The sequence below is a fragment of the Lissotriton helveticus genome, chromosome 2_1 (assembly GCF_964261635.1).
Source record: "Lissotriton helveticus chromosome 2_1, aLisHel1.1, whole genome shotgun sequence".
NCBI classification, from domain to species: Eukaryota; Metazoa; Chordata; class Amphibia; order Caudata; family Salamandridae; genus Lissotriton; species Lissotriton helveticus.
In genome coordinates, this window is record NC_136059.1 from 33,601,537 (window position 1) to 33,622,730 (window position 21,194).

Sequence of the window (21,194 nt, forward strand, 5' to 3'; positions counted from 1 at the left end):
GGCACTCTCTGACTCAGGGACTCACACACTCACTAACTCTGCTCTCAGTGAGAGGCTCCGACAAGTCTGATGCTGGCTTCATTACCCTACACGCGGCACCAGGCGGCACTCTCTGACTCAGGGACTCACACACTCACTAACTCTGCTCTCAGTGAGAGGCTCCGACAAGTCTGATGCTGGCTTCATTACCCTACAAGCGGCACCAGGCGGCACTCTCTGACTCAGGGGCTCACACACTCACTAACTCTGCTCTCAGTGAGAGGCTCCGACAAGTCTGATGCTGGCTTCACTACCCTACAAGCGGCACCAGGCGGCACTCTCTGACTCAGGGACTCACACACTCACTAACTCTGCTCTCAGTGAGAGGCTCCGACAAGTCTGATGCTCGCTTCACTACCCCTACACGCGGCACCAGGCGGCACTCTCTGACTCAGGGGCTCACACACTCACACACTCACTAACTCTGCTCTCAGGGAGAGGCTCCGACAAGTCTGATGCTGGCTTCATTACCCTACAAGCGGCACCAGGCGGCACTCTCTGACTCAGGGACTCACACACTCACCAACTCTGCTCTCAGTGAGAGGCTCCGACAAGTCTGATGCTGGCTTGATTACCCTACAAGCGGCGCCAGGCGGCACTCTCTGACTCAGGGACACACACACTCACACACTCACTAACTCTGCTCTCAGTGAGAGGCTCCGACAAGTCTGATGCTGGCTTCACTACCCTACAAGCGGCGCCAGGCGGCACTCTCTGACTCAGGGACTCACACACTCACTAACTCTGCTCTCAGGGAGAGGCTCCGACAAGTCTGATGCTGGCTTTATTACCCTACAAGCGGCACCAGGCGGCACTCTCTGACTCAGGGGCTCACACACTCACTAACTCTGCTCTCAGTGAGAGGCTCCGACAAGTCTGATGCTGGCTTCATTACCCTACATGCGGCACCAGGCGGCACTCTCTGACTCAGGGACTCACACACTCACTAACTCTGCTCTCAGTGAGAGGCTCCGACAAGTCTGATGCTGGCTTCACTACCCTACAAGCGGCGCCAGGCGGCACTCTCTGACTCAGGGACTCACACACTCACTAACTCTGCTCTCAGTGAGAGGCTCCGACAAGTCTTATGCTCGCTTCACTACCCTACAAGCGGCGCCAGGCGGCACTCTCTGACTCAGGGACTCACACACTCACACACTCACTAACTCTGCTCTCAGTGAGAGGCTCCGACAAGTCTGATGCTGGCTTCATTACCCTACAAGCGGCACCAGGCGGCACTCTCTGACTCAGGGGCTCACACACTCACACACTCACTAACTCTGCTCTCAGGGAGAGGCTCCGACAAGTCTGATGCTGGCTTCATTACCCTACAAGCGGCACCAGGCGGCACTCACTGGCTCAGGGACTCACACACTCACTAAGTCTGCTCTCAGTGAGAGGCTCCGACAAGTCTGATGCTGGCTTCACTACCCTACAAGCGGCGCCAGGCGGCACTCTCTGACTCAGGGACTCACACACTCACACACTCACTAACTCTGCTCTCAGTGAGAGGCTCCGACAAGTCTGATGCTGGCTTCACTACCCTACAAGCGGCGCCAGGCGGCACTCTCTGACTCAGGGGCTCACACACTCACACACTCACTAACTCTGCTCTCAGGGAGAGGCTCCGACAAGTCTGATGCTGGCTTCATTACCCTACAAGCGGCACCAGGCGGCACTCTCTGACTCAGGGACTCACACACTCACTAACTCTGCTCTCAGGGAGAGGCTCCGACAAGTCTGATGCTGGCTTTATTACCCTACAAGCGGCACCAGGCGGCACTCTCTGACTCAGGGGCTCACACACTCACTAACTCTGCTCTCAGTGAGAGGCTCCGACAAGTCTGATGCTGGCTTCATTACCCTACATGCGGCACCAGGCGGCACTCTCTGACTCAGGGACTCACACACTCACTAACTCTGCTCTCAGTGAGAGGCTCCGACAAGTCTGATGCTGGCTTCACTACCCTACAAGCGGCGCCAGGCGGCACTCTCTGACTCAGGGACTCACACACTCACTAACTCTGCTCTCAGTGAGAGGCTCCGACAAGTCTTATGCTCGCTTCACTACCCTACAAGCGGCGCCAGGCGGCACTCTCTGACTCAGGGACTCACACACTCACACACTCACTAACTCTGCTCTCAGTGAGAGGCTCCGACAAGTCTGATGCTGGCTTCATTACCCTACAAGCGGCACCAGGCGGCACTCTCTGACTCAGGGGCTCACACACTCACACACTCACTAACTCTGCTCTCAGGGAGAGGCTCCGACAAGTCTGATGCTGGCTTCATTACCCTACAAGCGGCACCAGGCGGCACTCACTGGCTCAGGGACTCACACACTCACTAAGTCTGCTCTCAGTGAGAGGCTCCGACAAGTCTGATGCTGGCTTCACTACCCTACAAGCGGCGCCAGGCGGCACTCTCTGACTCAGGGACTCACACACTCACACACTCACTAACTCTGCTCTCAGTGAGAGGCTCCGACAAGTCTGATGCTGGCTTCACTACCCTACAAGCGGCACCAGGCGGCACTCTCTGACTCAGGGACTCACACACTCACTAACTCTGCTCTCAGTGAGAGGCTCCGACAAGTCTGATGCTGGCTTCATTACCCCTACACGCGGCACCAGGCGGCACTCTCTGACTCAGGGACTCACACACTCACCAACTCTGCTCTCAGTGAGAGGCTCCGACAAGTCAGATGCTGGCTTCACTACCCTACATGCGGCGCCAGGCGGCACTCTCTGACTCAGGGACTCACACACTCACACACTCACTAACTCTGCTCTCAGTGAGAGGCTCCAACAAGTCTGATGCTGGCTTCATTACCCCTACACGCGGCACCAGGCGGCACTCTCTGACTCAGGGACTCACACACTCACCAACTCTGCTCTCAGTGAGAGGCTCCGACAAGTCCGATGCTGGCTTCACTACCCTACAAGCGGCGCCAGGCGGCACTCTCTGACTCAGGGACTCACACACTCACACACTCACTAACTCTGCTCTCAGTGAGAGGCTCCGACAAGTCTGATGCTGGCTTCATTACCCTACAAGCGGCACCAGGCGGCACTCTCTGACTCAGGGACTCACACACTCACTAACTCTGCTCTCAGGGAGAGGCTCCGACAAGTCTGATGCTGGCTTCATTACCCTACAAGCGGCACCAGGCGGCACTCTCTGACTCAGGGACTCACACACTCACTAACTCTGCTCTCAGTGAGAGGCTCCGACAAGTCTGATGCTGGCTTCATTACCCTACAAGCGGCACCAGGCGGCACTCTCTGACTCAGGGACTCACACACTCACTAACTCTGCTCTCAGTGAGAGGCTCCGACAAGTCTGATGCTGGCTTCATTACCCTACAAGCGGCACCAGGCGGCACTCTCTGACTCAGGGGCTCACACACTCACACACTCACTAACTCTGCTCTCAGGGAGAGGCTCCGACAAGTCTGATGCTGGCTTCATTACCCCTACACGCGGCACCAGGCGGCACTCTCTGACTCAGGGACTCACACACTCACTAACTCTGCTCTCAGGGAGAGGCTCCGACAAGTCTGATGCTGGCTTCATTACCCCTACACGCGGCACCAGGCGGCACTCTCTGACTCAGGGACTCACACACTCACTAACTCTGCTCTCAGTGAGAGGCTCCGACAAGTCTGATGCTGGCTTCATTACCCCTACACGCGGCACCAGGCGGCACTCTCTGACTCAGGGACTCACACACTCACCAACTCTGCTCTCAGTGAGAGGCTCCGACAAGTCTGATGCTGGCTTGATTACCCTACAAGCGGCACCAGGCGGCACTCTCTGACTCAGGGACTCACACACTCACTAACTCTGCTCTCAGGGAGAGGCTCCGACAAGTCTGATGCTGGCTTTATTACCCTACAAGCGGCACCAGGCGGCACTCTCTGACTCAGGGGCTCACACACTCACTAACTCTGCTCTCAGGGAGAGGCTCCGACAAGTCTTATGCTCGCTTCACTACCCTACAAGCGGCGCCAGGCGGCACTCTCTGACTCAGGGACTCACACACTCACTAACTCTGCTCTCAGTGAGAGGCTCCGACAAGTCTGATGCTGGCTTCATTACCCTACAAGCGGCACCAGGCGGCACTCTCTGACTCAGGGGCTCACACACTCACACACTCACTAACTCTGCTCTCAGGGAGAGGCTCCGACAAGTCTGATGCTGGCTTCATTACCCTACAAGCGGCACCAGGCGGCACTCTCTGACTCAGGGACTCACACACTCACTAACTCTGCTCTCAGTGAGAGGCTCCGACAAGTCTGATGCTGGCTTCATTACCCCTACACGCGGCACCAGGCGGCACTCTCTGACTCAGGGACTCACACACTCACCAACTCTGCTCTCAGTGAGAGGCTCCGACAAGTCCGATGCTGGCTTCACTACCCTACATGCGGCGCCAGGCGGCACTCTCTGACTCAGGGACTCACACACTCACACACTCACTAACTCTGCTCTCAGTGAGAGGCTCCGACAAGTCCGATGCTGGCTTCACTACCCTACAAGCGGCGCCAGGCGGCACTCTCTGACTCAGGGACTCACACACTCACTAACTCTGCTCTCAGGGAGAGTCTCCGACAAGTCTGATGCTGGCTTCATTACCCCTACACGCGGCACCAGGCGGCACTCTCTGACTCAGGGACTCACACACTCACCAACTCTGCTCTCAGTGAGAGGCTCCGACAAGTCCGATGCTGGCTTCACTACCCTACAAGCGGCGCCAGGCGGCACTCTCTGACTCAGGGACTCACACACTCACACACTCACTAACTCTGCTCTCAGTGAGAGGCTCCTACAAGTCTGATGCTGGCTTCATTACCCCTACACGCGGCACCAGGCGGCACTCTCTGACTCAGGGACTCACACACTCACTAACTCTGCTCTCAGGGAGAGGCTCCGACAAGTCTTATGCTCGCTTCACTACCCTACACGCGGCACCAGGCGGCACTCTCTGACTCAGGGGCTCACACATTCACACACTCACTAACTCTGCTCTCAGTGAGAGGCTCCGACAAGTCCGATGCTGGCTTCACTACCCTACAAGCGGCACCAGGCGGCACTCTCGGTCCACTAAAAGCCCCTGGAAATGGGGCGGAGCTGTAGAGATGGTGCTGAGGCTGAAGGGTCTCACTGCGTTCTCAGTGTCACCGCGAGCCTCGGGGGCCCCCGCGCTCTGGCTCCCGGTGCTTGAATGTCATTGACATAAACCTGTCAGGGAACTAGTTATCGGACCTGCCAACTCATCCTCTCTGGTTGTTGTCAGCTCCCTGCTGCCTGGACACCATTAGACTTCAGAATAAGAAATGTAAAGGTATAAATAAAATGGCAGCAGGCCTTTCCCATCTCTGCTCCCTGGATCTGGAACAGTCACGTCCCATCAAGATCACCCCAAAGATGCTCTAACTTAGAAAAGAAGGGGGACCTCCTCTGTAAAGGGTCCTACATCACACTGCAGTGACAGTCCACTTGTGCTGCTAGAGCGCTGCTTTTAAATCACTCACGTGGTACAAAAGGGGGCGGTGATGGACGGAGCATCTGAACCAATCAAACACTCACACCCAGTCAAAAGATCTGGGTTTTATCCATCACCGTTCTTTAGCCCACTCTGCCACCCCAGTTCAGACATGGCCATATGCAAATCAGTCTGACCCTGTGCCTCATGGGAACAGTCCAGCCCGAACTGCCAAGCCATGTCTTCCCTGGACTGGAATCAAGCTTCCGAGGACCGGTTTCTGGCATTCCAGCCGTCTTCAGCCCGGCTTGCTTGAATCCAGTGGCAAAGTGAGCAAGGGACTCACGTCTGAGCATACCCTGCCAACTTATGGTGAACAAAGCCGTACAAAAGGGGGTCCATCACCACCCCACTTTGGTACCGCTTTAAATCACTCACAGCATGAAGGAATGATGAGAGGTGCTACACAGGCGCTTTCTTCATTCTTTTAGGAGAATTAGGTCATACCACCAAGGAGGAAAGCATGGGCCTCAGGTGAGCCTCTTACCTTAGAGCTCAGGTTCTGTTTGTGTGAAGTCAGCAGGACCAACCCCGCCTTACCCTTAGCCCTCCGGGGTCAGCACGAAGAGGCGTCCAGGATGCAGCTGGACAGTTAAGCAGAACGGAGCAGTAGGGTAGTGGGAAAGAAACTGGTCCCACCAAGCCAAAGGAGGGATTGGGGCCATGCCCAGAGAGCTGCTGGTGCACATGGCGACTGTTAGAAATGGGATTTCTGGTTGGCTGAGGCTTGCGCCAAAGCCAGGCAGAAACCACCACTCTAGTCAGGGCAAGGGAGTTACACGCCAAAGATAACCCCTGCTCACCCTCTAGGCAACGTGACACGAGCAGTAAGGCTTATCCCGGAGGCAATGTAAGTTAAGTGTTTGCGCACCCACCAGCAACAACATCCCAAGGCCCACCACAAAGGAAACTCCACACAAGGTTATATATAAAAATAGCCTTTGTATTATACAAAACACATTAGATAATAAACACACACTTTACAATGTGCCACAGGCATGGGCAGAATTTACAGGGGATGATGTACATGGGACAGGGCCACGTGGGCCACTGTCAGGAATAAGCACTTTGTCGAACTAGCACTTTGTAGAAATGGCACTTTTAGAACATAGGATATTTGTAGGAATAACGCTTAGCACATAGAACATAGAATAACTGTAGCACCAAATAACAAATGTCGCACACAAGCAGTAACCACTGGTAGAAGGTAAGTACACCCTACGTAATCCTAAACACCTTAGGCAAATATCACGCAGGGAATCATAAACTCACTAGCATAACCTACACTAGGAAAAACAACCTCCTAAGCATGAAAACACATTCAGAGGTATAGGCCAGAAGCTTGACACATGATGCATGAAAATACACTAGACAGGTAATCACAAATGGTGCAAAGATCACATAGGGCATAAACGTGTACCCCACGCAAGGGCACAACGCATGAAAGGGTCCGCAGGCCAACTGGCCTCTCAGGGGCTGAAATGCCCTGTGTCCACAATGTCAGGGCAGGCTGCGCGGGCAGCCAAGGAAGAAGGTGCAAGGGCCTAAACGTAGCAGCTGCCCACTAAGTGCCGGGCAGCAGTAGGACTGAGCCTGGCACCAGCGTGCCTCCTGGCTCTCCTGTGGGGCTCTGAACAAACAATGGGTCCCAAGGACACGTGGGAGCCTCGTGGGCTCAAGAAGAGATGCTGCCTACACTGTGGGGAGCGGCCCGCTGCCAGCCGGGGCCGCTCTACCACCCTAAATGCCCCTTAATCGATGGAGTCCCTCTCGGGGGACTCGAAATCCATAAAGGTGCCCGGAAGCCTGGTTAGCTTTGAATAAATAACTGGGGCCTCAGGAGCCTTGTGGCTCCGAAATGCACTGTGCCCGGGAATCAACGTTGGAGCCTCTCGTGGCTCGAGATCAATACTGCCCCCGGGACGTTGGAGCCTCTCGCGGGCTCAGAAGAAATGGCCCCCTTTGTTGGAGTCCCCCTTCTGGGGACTCGAAATAGCCAAAAATGCCCCCTGAGCCTAGCAGGCTCTAAAACAAATATGCCCCTGTCGTTGGAGTCCCCCCTCTGGGGACTCGGAAACCAAAATGCCCCTTTGGTTGGAGCCTTGGGGCTCGGAGTTCGTGAAAATGCCGAGGGGGGACCCGCTGCCATCCGGGGCCGCTCCTCCTCTGAATTGGCGCCCCCACTGCACTCACCGGTCTGCTCCGGGTGCGGTGGCTGTACACGGGGCTCTCTGCTTCCTACCCCGGAGACCCGCCTGTTCCTCCAGGCAGCGGCTCCTCTCCTGAGGCTGCGGGGCTCACCGGCGACTCTGAGCTGGTGCGCAGGAGCACGGGGTAGGCTCCCGCTGCTTCCTGCTGGCCGCGCCTCACTTCTTGTCCCCGTGCCGGAGCGCGGGGTGGGCTCCCGTCGGCTTCCTGTGTCTTCCTTCCGCTTCCGGGTCTCCGCGGGCAGCACGGCGGCCCTCAGCGGACTCCGGGCAGGCTGCCCAGACTGCAGGGCAACACGAGGGGTAGGCACCCTCCAAAAGTATAATATAAAGCAGGTTAGTCACCCGCTAGAATGCAGGAGTCCCTGGCGGGTTGGGCACCCGTCAGGGGTCAAATAAAGGGGCGAATGAGCGGGGTGGCACCCACTTGATCCGGGCACAAGGGCAGGGGGATCCCCACGACGGGGACTCCCTCTGCCAGGTGAGTGCAGCTCCGGGCTGCAAGTAAAAAGTAGAAGCGCTTCCCCAGGGGGAAAATAAAGCGCAAAATAGCCCCAAAGTCCAGCACTTCTCCCAGCCCTCAGGCTATAGCGCTCCCAGGCGCTTCGGAGGCAAGGTCCAGGAAAAGTCCTTCAGCAAGGCGGGGGGGGGGGGACAAGGCTGGGCCCAGGGGCCAGCTCACAGGGCCCTCCAGGCAGGGAGGCAGTCCCCAGTGGCGGTATCCTCCTGGCACCCAGCAGCAGCAGTAGGCCCCCCTCAAGGTAGGATCAGAAAGAACATTCGGCAAGGGGTCACAGCCCCTTCTTATACCCAGAAATCCTTTGTCTGTGTCTGCAGGGTGGGGGAAAACCAGTCGCAGCTGGTTTTGGAGCACTCTGTTATGCTCAGCCCCTCTCACTATTCACTGGCCAGGCTAGGGTCATCAGTCGCACCACAGGGGGCGGAGCCAACATTGTGTGGGGAAAGCCCAGCCCTATTCAGGTCCCAGGTGCACCCCTCCCTCACATTAGCATGCAGATATCCCATTCACCACCGGGGCAGACCCATCCTGACTCATGGAGCCAGGCACACCAGCCAGTCTCAGCCAATCACAAGCCAGACAGCCAATTTACCTTTTATACACAGACACGCCAACTTCTAGAAGTGGCACTTCCACACTAGACACATTTATGCCGCACACATCATCGTGCAGTATTTAATCACACGAGTCCGCACATACCAAACTCGACCCTGCACTCCCCACACATCAGGAACTAACATGGACACATACATTCCCCATGCATTCCTATGGGAGGGCAGGCCAATCTCACCACACGCGCGCACTTTACCCTGGGACACAGTGGTAAAGTGCGCAGAAGCCAAAAATCACTAACACCAAGTCACAATTAAAAGCAAAAAGTTAGGGGTGAACCTGCCAGAAGGGCCAAGTCCAACAGCGACCACCCCCAGGTACGCTGCAGGGGCGGCTTGAGGTGCCTGGCACCTGGGACACAGGCGGATACTCCAAGGGCAGCAGGAGGGAGTAGCCGCCACGAGGGGGGCAGTGAGTGTCTGCTGGGGTAAGGGTAAGAGGCAGACTATCTCAGGGATGTGGTCATGGTCATGCAGGGAACTGTGCTGTGGGTACATTAGTGGTCACTGGACATGTAGCTAGCTACTGTGGATAAGTCACTGGCTGTGTGGGTAACAGGGCTATGGACAACTCGGTGGTCACTTGCTGCATTGAGAACAATGTTACACTTAGCACTTGCTTCTCCCTCACACACTATAGTGGTGACTCCATGGATCAACTGCCTCTAGGAGCTAGCATGAGATTGAATTGTTTGATTAGTGCAGGTCAGATGACCTCTGCTGGCAGATTCTTCTGTTCATAGATTCTTCTGTCAAGTCAGACCGCTGAGTTATATTTCATGCTGCATATGTCCCCTCTCCCACCTTCTTTCTTTCTTTTATGTCACAGAAAAATTGTGGACGGCGCCTGAACTGCTGCGGCGGGGGAGGCCGCCCCCTCAAGGGAGCCAGAAGGGAGATGTGTACAGCTTTGGCATCATCCTGCAGGAGATCGCCCTTCGCAATGGACCCTTCTACATTGATGGCATGGACCTCAGCCCGAAAGGTAAGGGCGCCTTCTAGATCAGGACCTCAGCCCGAAAGGTAAAGACGCCTTCTAGGACCTCAGCCCGAAAGGTAAGGGCGCCTTCTAGATCAGGACCTCATCCCGAAACGTAAAAATGTTTTCAAGATCAGGACCTCAGCCGGAAAGGTAAAGACGCCTTCTAGGACCTCAGCCCGAAAGGTAAAGACGCCTTCTAGATTAGGACTTCAGCCCGAAAGGTAAAAATGCCTTCTAGATCAGGACCTCAACCCGAAAGGTAAAGACTCCTTCTAGGTCAGCACCTCAGCCGGAAAGGTAAAGACGCCTTCTAGGACCTCAGCCCGAAAGGTAAAGACGCCTTCTAGATTAGGACTTCAGCCCGAAAGGTAAAAATGCCTTCTAGATCAGGACCTCAACCCGAAAGGTAAAGACTCCTTCTAGGTCAGCACCTCAGCCGGAAAGGTAAAGACGCCTTCTAGGACCTCAGCCCGAAAGGTAAAGACGCCTTCTAGATTAGGACTTCAGCCCGAAAGGTAAAAATGCCTTCTAGATCAGGACCTCAACCCGAAAGGTAAAGACTCCTTCTAGGTCAGCACCTCAGCCGGAAAGGTAAAGACGCCTTCTAGGACCTCAGCCCGAAAGGTAAAGACGCCTTCTAGATTAGGACTTCAGCCCGAAAGGTAAAAATGCCTTCTAGATCAGGACCATAACCCAAAATGTAAGGACGCCTTTAAGATCAGGACCTCAGTCCGGAAGGTAAAAATGCCTTCTAGATCAGGACCTGAGCCCGAAAGGTAAAGACGCCTTCTAGGTCAGCACCTCAGCCCGAAAGGTAAAGACGCCTTCTAGATCAGGACCTCAGCCCTAAATGTAAAAATGCCTTCTAGATCAGGACCTGAGCCCGAAAGGTAAAGACGCCTTCTAGATCAGGACCTCAGCCCTAAATGTAAAAATGCCTTCTAGATCAGGACCTGAGCCCGAAAGGTAAAGACGCCTTCTAGGTCAGCACCTCCACCCGAAAGGTAAAGACGCCTTCTAGATCAGGACCTGAGCCCGAAAGGTAAGGATGCCTTCTAGATCAGGACCTCAGCCTGAAAGGTAAAGACGCCTTCTAGATCAGGACCTCAGCCTGAAAGGTAAAGACGCCTTCTAGATTAGGACCTCAGCCCGAAAGGTTAAGACGCCTTCTAGATTAGGACCTCAGCCCGAAAGGTAAAAATGCCTTCTAGATCAGGACCTCAGCCCGAAAGGTAAAGATGCCTTCTAGATCAGGACCTCAGCCCGAAAGGTAAAGACGCCTTATAGATTAGGACCTCAGCCAAAGTCATTGAGAAAGCCATCAACACCCAACTGTCTGCGTTCATTGAATCAAACAACATCCTGGACCTCTCCCAATCTGGATTCTGAAGCAATCAAAGCACTGAGACGGCTCTCCTCACCACCACAGACGACATCTGCATCCTCATCGACAAAAGCAAAACTGCAGACCTAGTCATCCTGGACCTCTTGGCATCTTTCAAAAAACAAAAAAGCCAGCGCACATCATATCAAGTCACTATTATCCCTGTGCATTCAGCACCATTCTCCAGTTTGAATTCTTGCACAGACACTCCTTCTCAGTCCAAGGGAATCACGTAGTGTAGACAAATGTAAGATTTTATTTCTTTTAAAACAAAGTGCTTCACAGCCGACGAGCGTTTCGCCCCCTGCGGGCTTCCTCAAGGCAGATTTCCAATTTGATCAGCACTATATCTGCCAACGCTTGTGACATTCAATGTCCCTTAAAGTGAGCTCCACCCAACGTGTATTTCAATCTATTCAAACACCAGTAAGAGAAGCAGTAGTCCTCATTTAATATTTATCCGGAGCCATGATAAGTTCCATCATAAAAGCCAAGAGTTCCTCCGACCACAATTTCCGCAACCAAGTACCTCTTGGCCTCTTTCAACACTGAAAGATCTTCATGTAGATCTCCACAGAGACCAGTAAAACAGTATCCCACGCACTCGTCAGCAGCAGACCCGACTACGCAATCCACACTACACCAGCACCACGTAAAAAACTCCAAAAGAAGCTGCTAAAAATCTAAAACGCCTCTGCGAGAGTCATCCTGAACATCTCTCGCTGCAGCCACATCACTGACCGCCTGAGAGACCTCCACTGGCTCCCGGTCAACAAAAGGATCACCTACAAGCTCCTCACACATGTCTAAAAAGCCCTCCGCAAGGCCAGACCCGCATACCTCAACCACAGCCTCTCCTTGCACCCCCCACCAGACATCTCCGCTCCGCCCATCAGGCCCTGGCCACCATCTCACAGATCCGCAGGACCACCGCTGGTGGAAGATCCTTCGCCTACCTCACTGAAAGAACCTGGAACTCCCTTCGGCTGCATCTCTGGCGATCACCATCTCTGCCTCAATTCAGTAAGGACATCAAGACCTGGCTCTTTGACTGAACAGCAGACCCCCCACCCCCACAGCATCTTGAGACCCTTATGGGTGAGTAGTCGGGTTGCGTTCAAAACTGGATGTATTACCTTTAAAGCTCTACAGAATACAGGCCCAAGGTTTATCAAGAAACTCGTCTCTAGGTATAATCCTTCACTAAATCTTCGTTCTGCGCACAAAGCTCTTTTAGTTGTTCCGACTTTTAAGAAAAAACGCCTGGGTGGTAGCTGCTTTGACCATCTTGCAGCCACCTTTTGGAATTCACTACCACTGCCCGTAAGGCAGAGTCCAGACCTCCTTACCTTCAGACACTCTCTTAAGACTTGGCTTTTTAAACAGGCTTACTTCTCGAGTATTATTTTTGTGTTATGTTCTCTTTCGACAGCGCCATGAAGCCTATGGGCATACGTGCGCTTAATAAATAAATTTTAACATAACATACAAAACCCTGATTGATTGTTTGAAATACATTGGGGATCTCTTGGCCATAATGTTCTTTTGTAAATGAATGAAAACCATCTGAGACAACTATTGCTACCAAGTCCTGCTCGCCTCTGGACCCATGCCCATTAAAAATCTTGAAAACTTGCAGAGGGTCTGTGCTTCTCCCTCTATTGGAGGTTATGAACCTGGCGATCGAGAGGGTATCTTTCCCTCCCCCTGGAAGACCGCCATTGTTAGGCCTTTGCTTAAAAAACCCTCCCTAGATCCAGGAATCCTGAAGAATTACCGTCCCATCTCCTTGCTCCCGGCCCCAACCAAGATTCTGAAATCTTATATAAACCAAAATCTGTCTGCTTTCATTGAAAACTCCAACATGCTAGATAACTCCCAGCACGGCTTTCGATCAGCCCACAGCACTGAGTCTGCTCTCACTGTTGTGGCTAACAAAATCCGATCTGAGGTTGACAGGGGACACCCCTCGCTGCTTGTGTTACTAGATCTCACAGCAGCTTTGGACACCTTGTCCCCGTCAATATTGATCTCCAGGTTCAAGGACATCGGATTAGGAGGCTCTGCCCTTAGTTTACTCTCCTCCTTTCTCCATCACAGGGAGCAGAGAGTTAAAATGGCAACTTTCTCTCCGACCCCCAAAAGGGGCAATGTGGGGTTCCTCAGGGCTCCTCATTGAGCCCTCTATTATTTAACATCTATGTTACCCCACTTGCAAAGGTGGTAAGATCCTTTGGCCTGGATGTGCTATCATATGCCGATGACACTCAGATCTTGGTATCCATCACCCAGCCAACCTGTGAGACTGCCTCCAAGTTTAGAGCTTGTATGGAGGCAGTCTCCCAATGGATGGCGTGTAATTTCTTAAAACTAAACGGCGAAAAGACCGAAATTATGGTCTTTGGAGGGAGCCAAGATCTTTGGTTGAAGGACTGGTGGCCACCGTCCCTGGGAGACTGTCCGACCCCTACTTCTATTGCTAAGAACCTTGGCGTACAAATTGACCCTGCCTTATCTTTCGATTCTCAGGTAAATAGGACAGTGTCAACCTGTTGTGGCATTATTAGAATCTTAAAGAAAATTGCCCCCTACCTGTCCTTGGCAGCCCGGAAACAAGCAACAGCTGGCTTAGTACTATCGAGGCTAGATTACTGTAATGCCCTTTATGGCGGCATTAATAAAAGCTCCATCTACCGCCTCCAAATGGTACAGAATGCGGCAGCCAGGTTGGTCTTAAGCCTTTCTAGGTGAGCTTCTGCAACAATGGCCAGAAGGGACCTTCACTGGCTTCCGATTCCATCTAGGATCTCCTTCAAAATTCTTTGTCTGGCCCATGGTGCTATTCATGGCTCAGGATCAGAAGGTATTAGATCTCTTTTGTGTGCATACACCCCCATTAGACCTCTTCGATCATCATCGAAGAACAGGCTTGTGGTTCCTAGGTTTGCAAAGGTAAGATGGGGAGGTAGAGCCTTTTCCACCTTGGCTCCCAAACTCTGGAATTCCCTCCCCCTGGAGCTCACTAGTCAATCTTCCTTAGCAATCTTTAAAAAACTTCTGAAAACCTGGCTTTTCTCTCAAGTATATTAGGGTTTGCTCTCCCAGTGGCCTCTTGGTCTAGTTATCTGGTAGTTTGGACTTTTATGTTTGTTTGTATTGTGCCTTGATGCCCCTTGGGGCTAAGTTTGCGCGGTATAAAAATGCCATTCATTCATTCACTCAAGCAAGATCAGTCCATTATCAGCATTCCCAGTTTGTAATGCATGGGCTAAGTTACTCATTAATTGGCGGCCTGTTACTGGTGAGATTTTGTTCCCTACTCCACTGTCAACAGGGAAGGCTGAATTAAAACAACGGATGCAGCTTTGGTCCGTTGTCAGTGACAAGACACGTAGAAGGAAAGACTTGCTGATTGTCACCCCCTGAGGACAGGAGCAAGTACCTGAACACTGTCTCAGACTTTGATTCCAGAAGACGCTGTGAGAACTGCAGCTTGGCCAGCCTTTACAGCAGAATCAAAAGAAGCAGGGAACCAAGTGGCAAGCAGGGCCTTTGCAGCTGCAGGATGCTTACCTAGGAAATGCGAATGCACCTGATGCTGAAATAGTCTATTTTGTCTCAGCCCATGAAGCCTAAAAAACAGATGTTCACACACTGCCGAACACATTTGAATTTTCCCTGCAGCTGAAATAGCATCTGTGCTGCTTCTGTCGCTTGATCTGGAATTGTAATAGCAATTTCTTCAGTTGTTTCTTTTTATAGACTCTATTTATGTGTATGTGCATATGAACGAATGTCTAATAAACCATATTATTGCGCTAATTCAAAATGAGTACATATTTATTATACCATCACAGGGTTCGACATGTTTCAACACTAAATTGGTCCAGAAGGATTCTGTGACTTCTTCAGGACCTAAGCATCTAAATAACTGTAAACTCACAACCCTTTGTTTATAAGTAATGTTCCCTGACAGTGACACTCAGTAAGGTTGGGTCAAGGATTTGATACAGTGTGATCCAAGATAGGGCCTCACCAGCCGTTACCGGGAGGAGTTGAGGTTCATATCTACTTGCAGAATGGTGAGAGCAGTTCCTTCACTAGGGGATCATTCAACAGTTCTTTAGAACTGTGCTGTTTTCATACACCAAAGCTTTCATTATTTGCTTCATGTTTATTGATAATACTCCAAAGCTGCATTAAGCACGTTATGGCTCTGGCGTGTGTAAAATAGCGTAAAACTCCCCCTTTACAGTGCCCCCACCATTTTTTCTCCTCTCCAGCCTTGCATTGCCTTTTCCTGATTCTGTGCAGTGCCTTATTGTTCATTCTGCACCTCCTACTCTCTGATCTCATGAACTTTTCCAGATACCTTTGCCAAGTGTCTTCCATGCCTTATGGTGCCCTCTCCTTCTCCTTAGAGATCGTACAGAAGGTGCGGAATGGACAGAAGCCGTACTTTCGCCCGTCTATCGACACCGGGCTCCACAGCGAGGAGCTGGCCATCCTGATGGACCGATGTTGGGCCGAAGACCCGATTGACCGTCCAGAATTCAGCCAGATCAAGATGTACATCCGCAAATTCAACAAGTGAGTAACACGAGCAGGCCGTGGCCACGTGATTTGTGAATCCGACTGCAGCCTACTGCCTTTCCCAAGCAGACAGAGCTTGGAAGACCCTCATCACGTACCACAGTCGGGCATAGCTTGCTGTACTGCATGTGCCCCAGGCTGGCAGCACCACTCAGCCTGCCATGTGAAGCTGTGCTGCCTCTCCTGAAGTTGCCACATCCAGGGAGCATTACACTGTGTACCAAGACCAGGAGTAGCTTTTGTCTTGCCTTTGTCAAGCAGCCAGAGGTGGGGAGCACCACAAAGCCTACCAAAAGCAGTCATGACTGAAGTGTTGCTTCAACATAGGTGGGACTATCACAAAGGCAGCATACTGCAGCTGTAGCCGAAGTTCTGCTGTTCTACAGAGCCATGCCTACTGCAGGCAGTGACAGCCTTTAAGAATCACACAGCCTACCGTGGGCATCTCTATTCGAAGCCTTGCCTACTGCAGGCAGCCACAGCCTTCAAGAATCACACAAATGTTGGAGAATGAGGCAGCATCTGTGAGGCTTGCACAAATAACATGACTACATTTGTCCTTCACTGGGAACCAAACACCCAATTGTAGCGCCTGACTCTCAGAGGGTAGAGTTGCGGAACAGTCTGAGGCTTATTCAAGGGAGGTGATGTGGCTAGTAATCGCCAATTGCATGTGTGCAAAAATAACACTCAATAATTGATTGTCCAGTCTGTACTTTGCTTTATAAAAGTAAGAGTACATTTATTAAACGCACACACCACTCAATACTATGCACCAATTTACAAATATACATAAGCTGATGGAATTACTTTGTGACATTGCATAACATCTCCACCCCTCCCGTGGGGGGTGGGGTCTAGTACCACCACTCCCATGTATGCACATCATCTTGCCCCCAATGCAATTAGTTGGACATAACCTGGGGCGTGGGCCCTGCGCACTGGCACCATCCCAGTGGCGCCCCACCCCCCAGTATCTCAACAAGCATTAAACAGGGATACACCTGCCTTGGTGACACATGACCCTGACCAAGCATCTCCTACTGACCCTAAAGTAGACACCTCTACATCTTAAGGGCTAACAGTCTGGGGTCTTCACCTAAGCGCAGCAGCAAGACTACATGTTTAAGCACACTTTAGAATGACAGTACTCAACACATTTGTGGATCACTAGAATGCATTGCAATTACAGCCCCTAAAGGCATCACTGATGAAATCACATGATTTCATATACAGCCAGACACCCTAGCAGGAATGTCTGGCCACATAACCCCACTTGGCTTATGACATCACCTTACACCAGAATTTCACATTACACATGTGACCTTCAGTCCCTCTAAAAGAAATAACCATTAGTAAATGCATTTCGGTGCAATTACACCTCTTCACCTCCAGGGGATGCTCTCCTCTGGACATTCCACCACTCAAACCTTCATCCCTTCGTGCACTTTTCACAACATCCCTAACTGTAGAACAAAAGTTCCAACTCAATAGATGTTTATATGCTGGCTGAGCCCTTGAGGGGGTTATTCTTTTAGGTCCCTCAGAGACTGAGAGTGGGACTTTTCATCTTCATGCTGGGGAGACTGCGTTGCTCCTGCAGCTCCCCCGGCACCTTTGCATTCATGTGGTGGTGACCCCGTCCTCCTGGGGCCACCACAAGCTGCTACAGGGAGAGCCGCGATCTGTGCCTCCAGCCTCTTTGGCTGCCCGTTGGAGGGTCCGGTCCCACCCGGACCCCCAGGTGAGTACTACGGCTCGGGGAGCCCACACCCGGCCGCTAATGGGCATTTTCGGGGGCCCGGTCCCACCCAGGCCCTTTCCCGCTTCCTCCGCTTTCCTGTGGCCCCGGTCCCACATGGGACCCCCACATGCCTTTTCAATGAAGGGCAGCCCGGGAAGCCCACCCTAGCTTCCCCCTGCCGGCACCCCGAGTGACCAGCACTCTTGTGTGCGGCCGCAGGAGCCGGCCTGGAACTTCTGGTCTACCCGCTCCAGCGCGAGCAGAAGTCGCCTCGCCCGCTGTTCCTGCAGGACCGTGGGGGCGTGCAGTGGCCTCCTCATTCCTTCTGGGGCCCGGAGATGGGGTCCCGGGCCCCTCGGGGCCTCTTTGCGGGGGGCCCGATAGCGCTCCCCCCTCCTCCACCTTCTTCTGGGGGCAGCCCCTGGGGCCCTGGCCCACCCCGGTGGCATATCTGAGACCGGCGGGGGAGCCCCATGCGCTTCGTCGTCAGTCTTATTAGGGGTCAAAGGTCGCCTACCTTCCGGGGGCCATATCTCAGCCCCTGGGGGTCCGCTCTGCCCCGTTTTCACGTCTTCTTGCTCCTGGCGGTGTCCCCCAGCCACTGGGAGCACTCTCCTTCGCCCTCCGGTTCTCCAGGAGGGTGCATTCTGCAGGGAGCGGTTTTCACTGGCTCCCTGCACCTCTCTTCTCCCTGCGCAGAGGCCCCTGCCTCTGTGCACCGGCCCTGGGCTCTTCTTCTGGTGCTGTTAGAGGCCTGGGGTGCAGTCAGGGGGTTCCTCCTTCAAACTGCCCATTGCCAGGCTCCAGCACCTTCCGCCTCAGCAGACCACAACCCAGAGAGCGCTTCTCTTCCTGTGCAAGCACTTTTTAAAAGTTGAGTAGGGGGCTGGCAGGAAGTCTCTGTTTGGCCTATCCAACAGCGACACATCACTTCCCTGCCCCTGCTCCCTCCTTGTCCAGCCTCTGGGTTTGTTCAAAATGGCGTCGTTCAGGGTCTCTGGCCACATGGTCTCTTAAGCCTCTTCACCCCACCCTGCCATCTCATCCCTCCTTGGTGCAGCCTGGTGCCTGGCACTCAGTGATGGATGAGCCTGTAGCCCCACCCATCTTCTCTTCCTGGAAAGGAGGCCTTTGCTGGTGGGAGAAAGGTTATCAATCCATCCTGCTGAGGTCAGCCCTCAGCCAGGGTCTGGTTATGGCTGGCTCAGAGAAATATGACAGTCTGTATGACCCAAAAGCAGTACAAATATGACTTTTCACATCCGCTACCACTACAGTGGACTTTAGTGCGTGCCTGGAATCGGTAGGCCTTATGGAAGTTACTTTAGCCCATTGGCTCCACATCCCCCTAAGGGAATAATGAAGTGAAACACAGTAAAACACACTGACTTTCCCTGGCAGGTTCCTTCCCAGGGTATAAAGCCTATTCCATGTCACCACCCAATTCTGCACATGTCCTGCCGCACCCTTCACCTTGTAGCTGCTCCTGGACTGCACACTCTAGGAATGTCTCATGCGCAGCCCCTACACGTGTGCACAGACATGTACACATGTTTCTGCATGTAACCAGCCCGGTGTCCCTTACTCCAGCTGCTACGCAGTGGCCTGGTCAAGCCAGGGGGACACCAGTAAAATCCCAATGCAGTCTGCGTCATCCTGAGTTCACTGTGGGTGAGTACCAACCTATGAGGTTCACTCACAGTAAAAGCTCAACAATTAGGTGCTCAAAAAGCGAAAAATTCTGGGCGGCCCCTGGTGTCGGAATCACCTTCTAACAGCCTACCGTGGGAAGCTCTACTCAGAGCCTTGCCTACCGCAGGCAGCCACAGACTTCAAGAATCACACAGCCTAGCGTGGGCATCTCTATTCAGAGCCATGACTACTGCAGGCAGCCACAGACTTCAAGAATCACACAGCCTACCATGGGCATCTCTATTCAGAGCCATGACTACTGCAGTCATCCACAGACTGGAAGCCCCTGGTAGCCTCCCTTGGGCAGACAAGATGTCCTGCCTTACTGCGTTTCTCAGGCTGGAAGCGTCACTCAGCCTACCATGAGCAGCCATATCGGACGCCCTGCCTTTGTCCGGCATCACACAGCTTTACGTGTGCAGCAATATTTCTCTGTGATGTCTTACTGCAGAAGTCACAGGTGAGAAGCAGCATAACACCTGCAGCAGGCCGCATCACTGAATTATTGCTTTAACACAAACGTCACCGGCTTGCAGCATCACACCCTCAACCATATGCAGCCGTCCCCGAAGTGCTGCACTTCTCCAAGCATCTATGGTCTGCAAGCTACATACAGCCTGCCTCAGGAAGCCATATTTGTAAGTCCTCACCCCACCGCAAGGAGCGCATTGACTAGGTGGAGTACACAGCTTAGGTTGGATAGCCATAGTGTGAGCCTTGCCTTACCTCAAACAGCCGCATGCTAAGATCTAGGTGGATCCTAGGCAGCCTACGGCAAGTGGGCGAGTGTGAGCCCTGCCTTACCTCAAGCGGCTGCATGCTGAGAACCAGGTGTGTCCTGGGCATCCTACGGCAAGTGGGCGAGTGTGAGCCCTGCCTTACCTCAAGCGGCTGCATGCTGAGAACCAGGTGTGTCCTGGGCAGCCTACGACAAGTGGGCGAGTGTGAGCCCTGCCTTACCTCAAGCGGCTGCATGCTGAGAACCAGGTATGTCCTGGGCAGCCTACGGCAAGTGGGCGAGTGCTAGCCCTGCCTTACCTCAAGCGGCCGCATGCTGAGATCCAGGTGTGTCCTGGGCACCCTACTTCAAGTGGTCTAGTGTGATCCCTGCCTTACCTCAAGCGGCTGCATGCTGAGAACCAGGTGTGTCCTGGGCAGCCTACGGCAAGTGGGCGAGTGTGAGCCCTGCCTTACCTCAAGCGGCTGCATGCTGAGAACCAGGTGTGTCCTGGGCAGCCTACAGCAAGTGGGCGAGTGTGAGCCCTGCCTTACCTCAAGCGGCCGCATGCTGAGAACCAGGTGGGTCCTAAGCAGCCTACAGCAAGTGGGCGAGTGTTAGCCCTGCCTTACCTCAAGCAGCTGCATGCTGAGATCCAGATGTGTCCTGGGCAGCCTACGGCAAGTGGGCGAGTGTGAGCCCTGCCTTACCTCAAGCGGCCGCATGCTGAGAACCAGGTGTGACCTGGGCAGCCTACGGCAAGTGGGCGAGTGTGAGCCCTGCCTTACCTCAAGCGGCCGCATGCTGAGATCCAGGTGTGTCCTGGGCACCCTACGGCAAGTGGGCGAGTGTGAGCCCTGCCTTACCTCAAGCGGCCGCATGCTGAGAACCAGGTGTGTCCTGGGCAGCCTACGGCAAGTGGGCGAGTGTGAGCCCTGCCTTACCTCAAGCGGCTGCATGCTGAGAACCAGGTGTGTCCTGGGCAGCCTACAGCAAGTGGGCGAGTGTGAGCCCTGCCTTACCTCAAGCGGCCGCATGCTGAGAACCAGGTGGGTCCTAAGCAGCCTACAGCAAGTGGGCGAGTGTTAGCCCTGCCTTACCTCAAGCAGCTGCATGCTGAGATCCAGATGTGTCCTGGGCAGCCTACGGCAAGTGGG

At 53.4% G+C, this 21,194-nt stretch overlaps 1 protein-coding gene across 1 annotated transcript in view; it reads left to right on the plus strand.

Annotated features, from left to right (window-relative positions):
- The window catches only part of NPR2 (natriuretic peptide receptor 2), a 409,403-nt gene that overhangs the window by 302,403 nt on the left and 85,806 nt on the right, over window positions 1-21,194 (plus strand). The window contains exons 13-14 of the mRNA XM_078677701.1: window positions 9,754-9,909; window positions 15,712-15,880. Coding sequence (XP_078533827.1) covers window positions 9,754-9,909; window positions 15,712-15,880 — 325 coding nt within the window. The remainder of the gene's footprint in view (window positions 1-9,753; window positions 9,910-15,711; window positions 15,881-21,194) is intronic.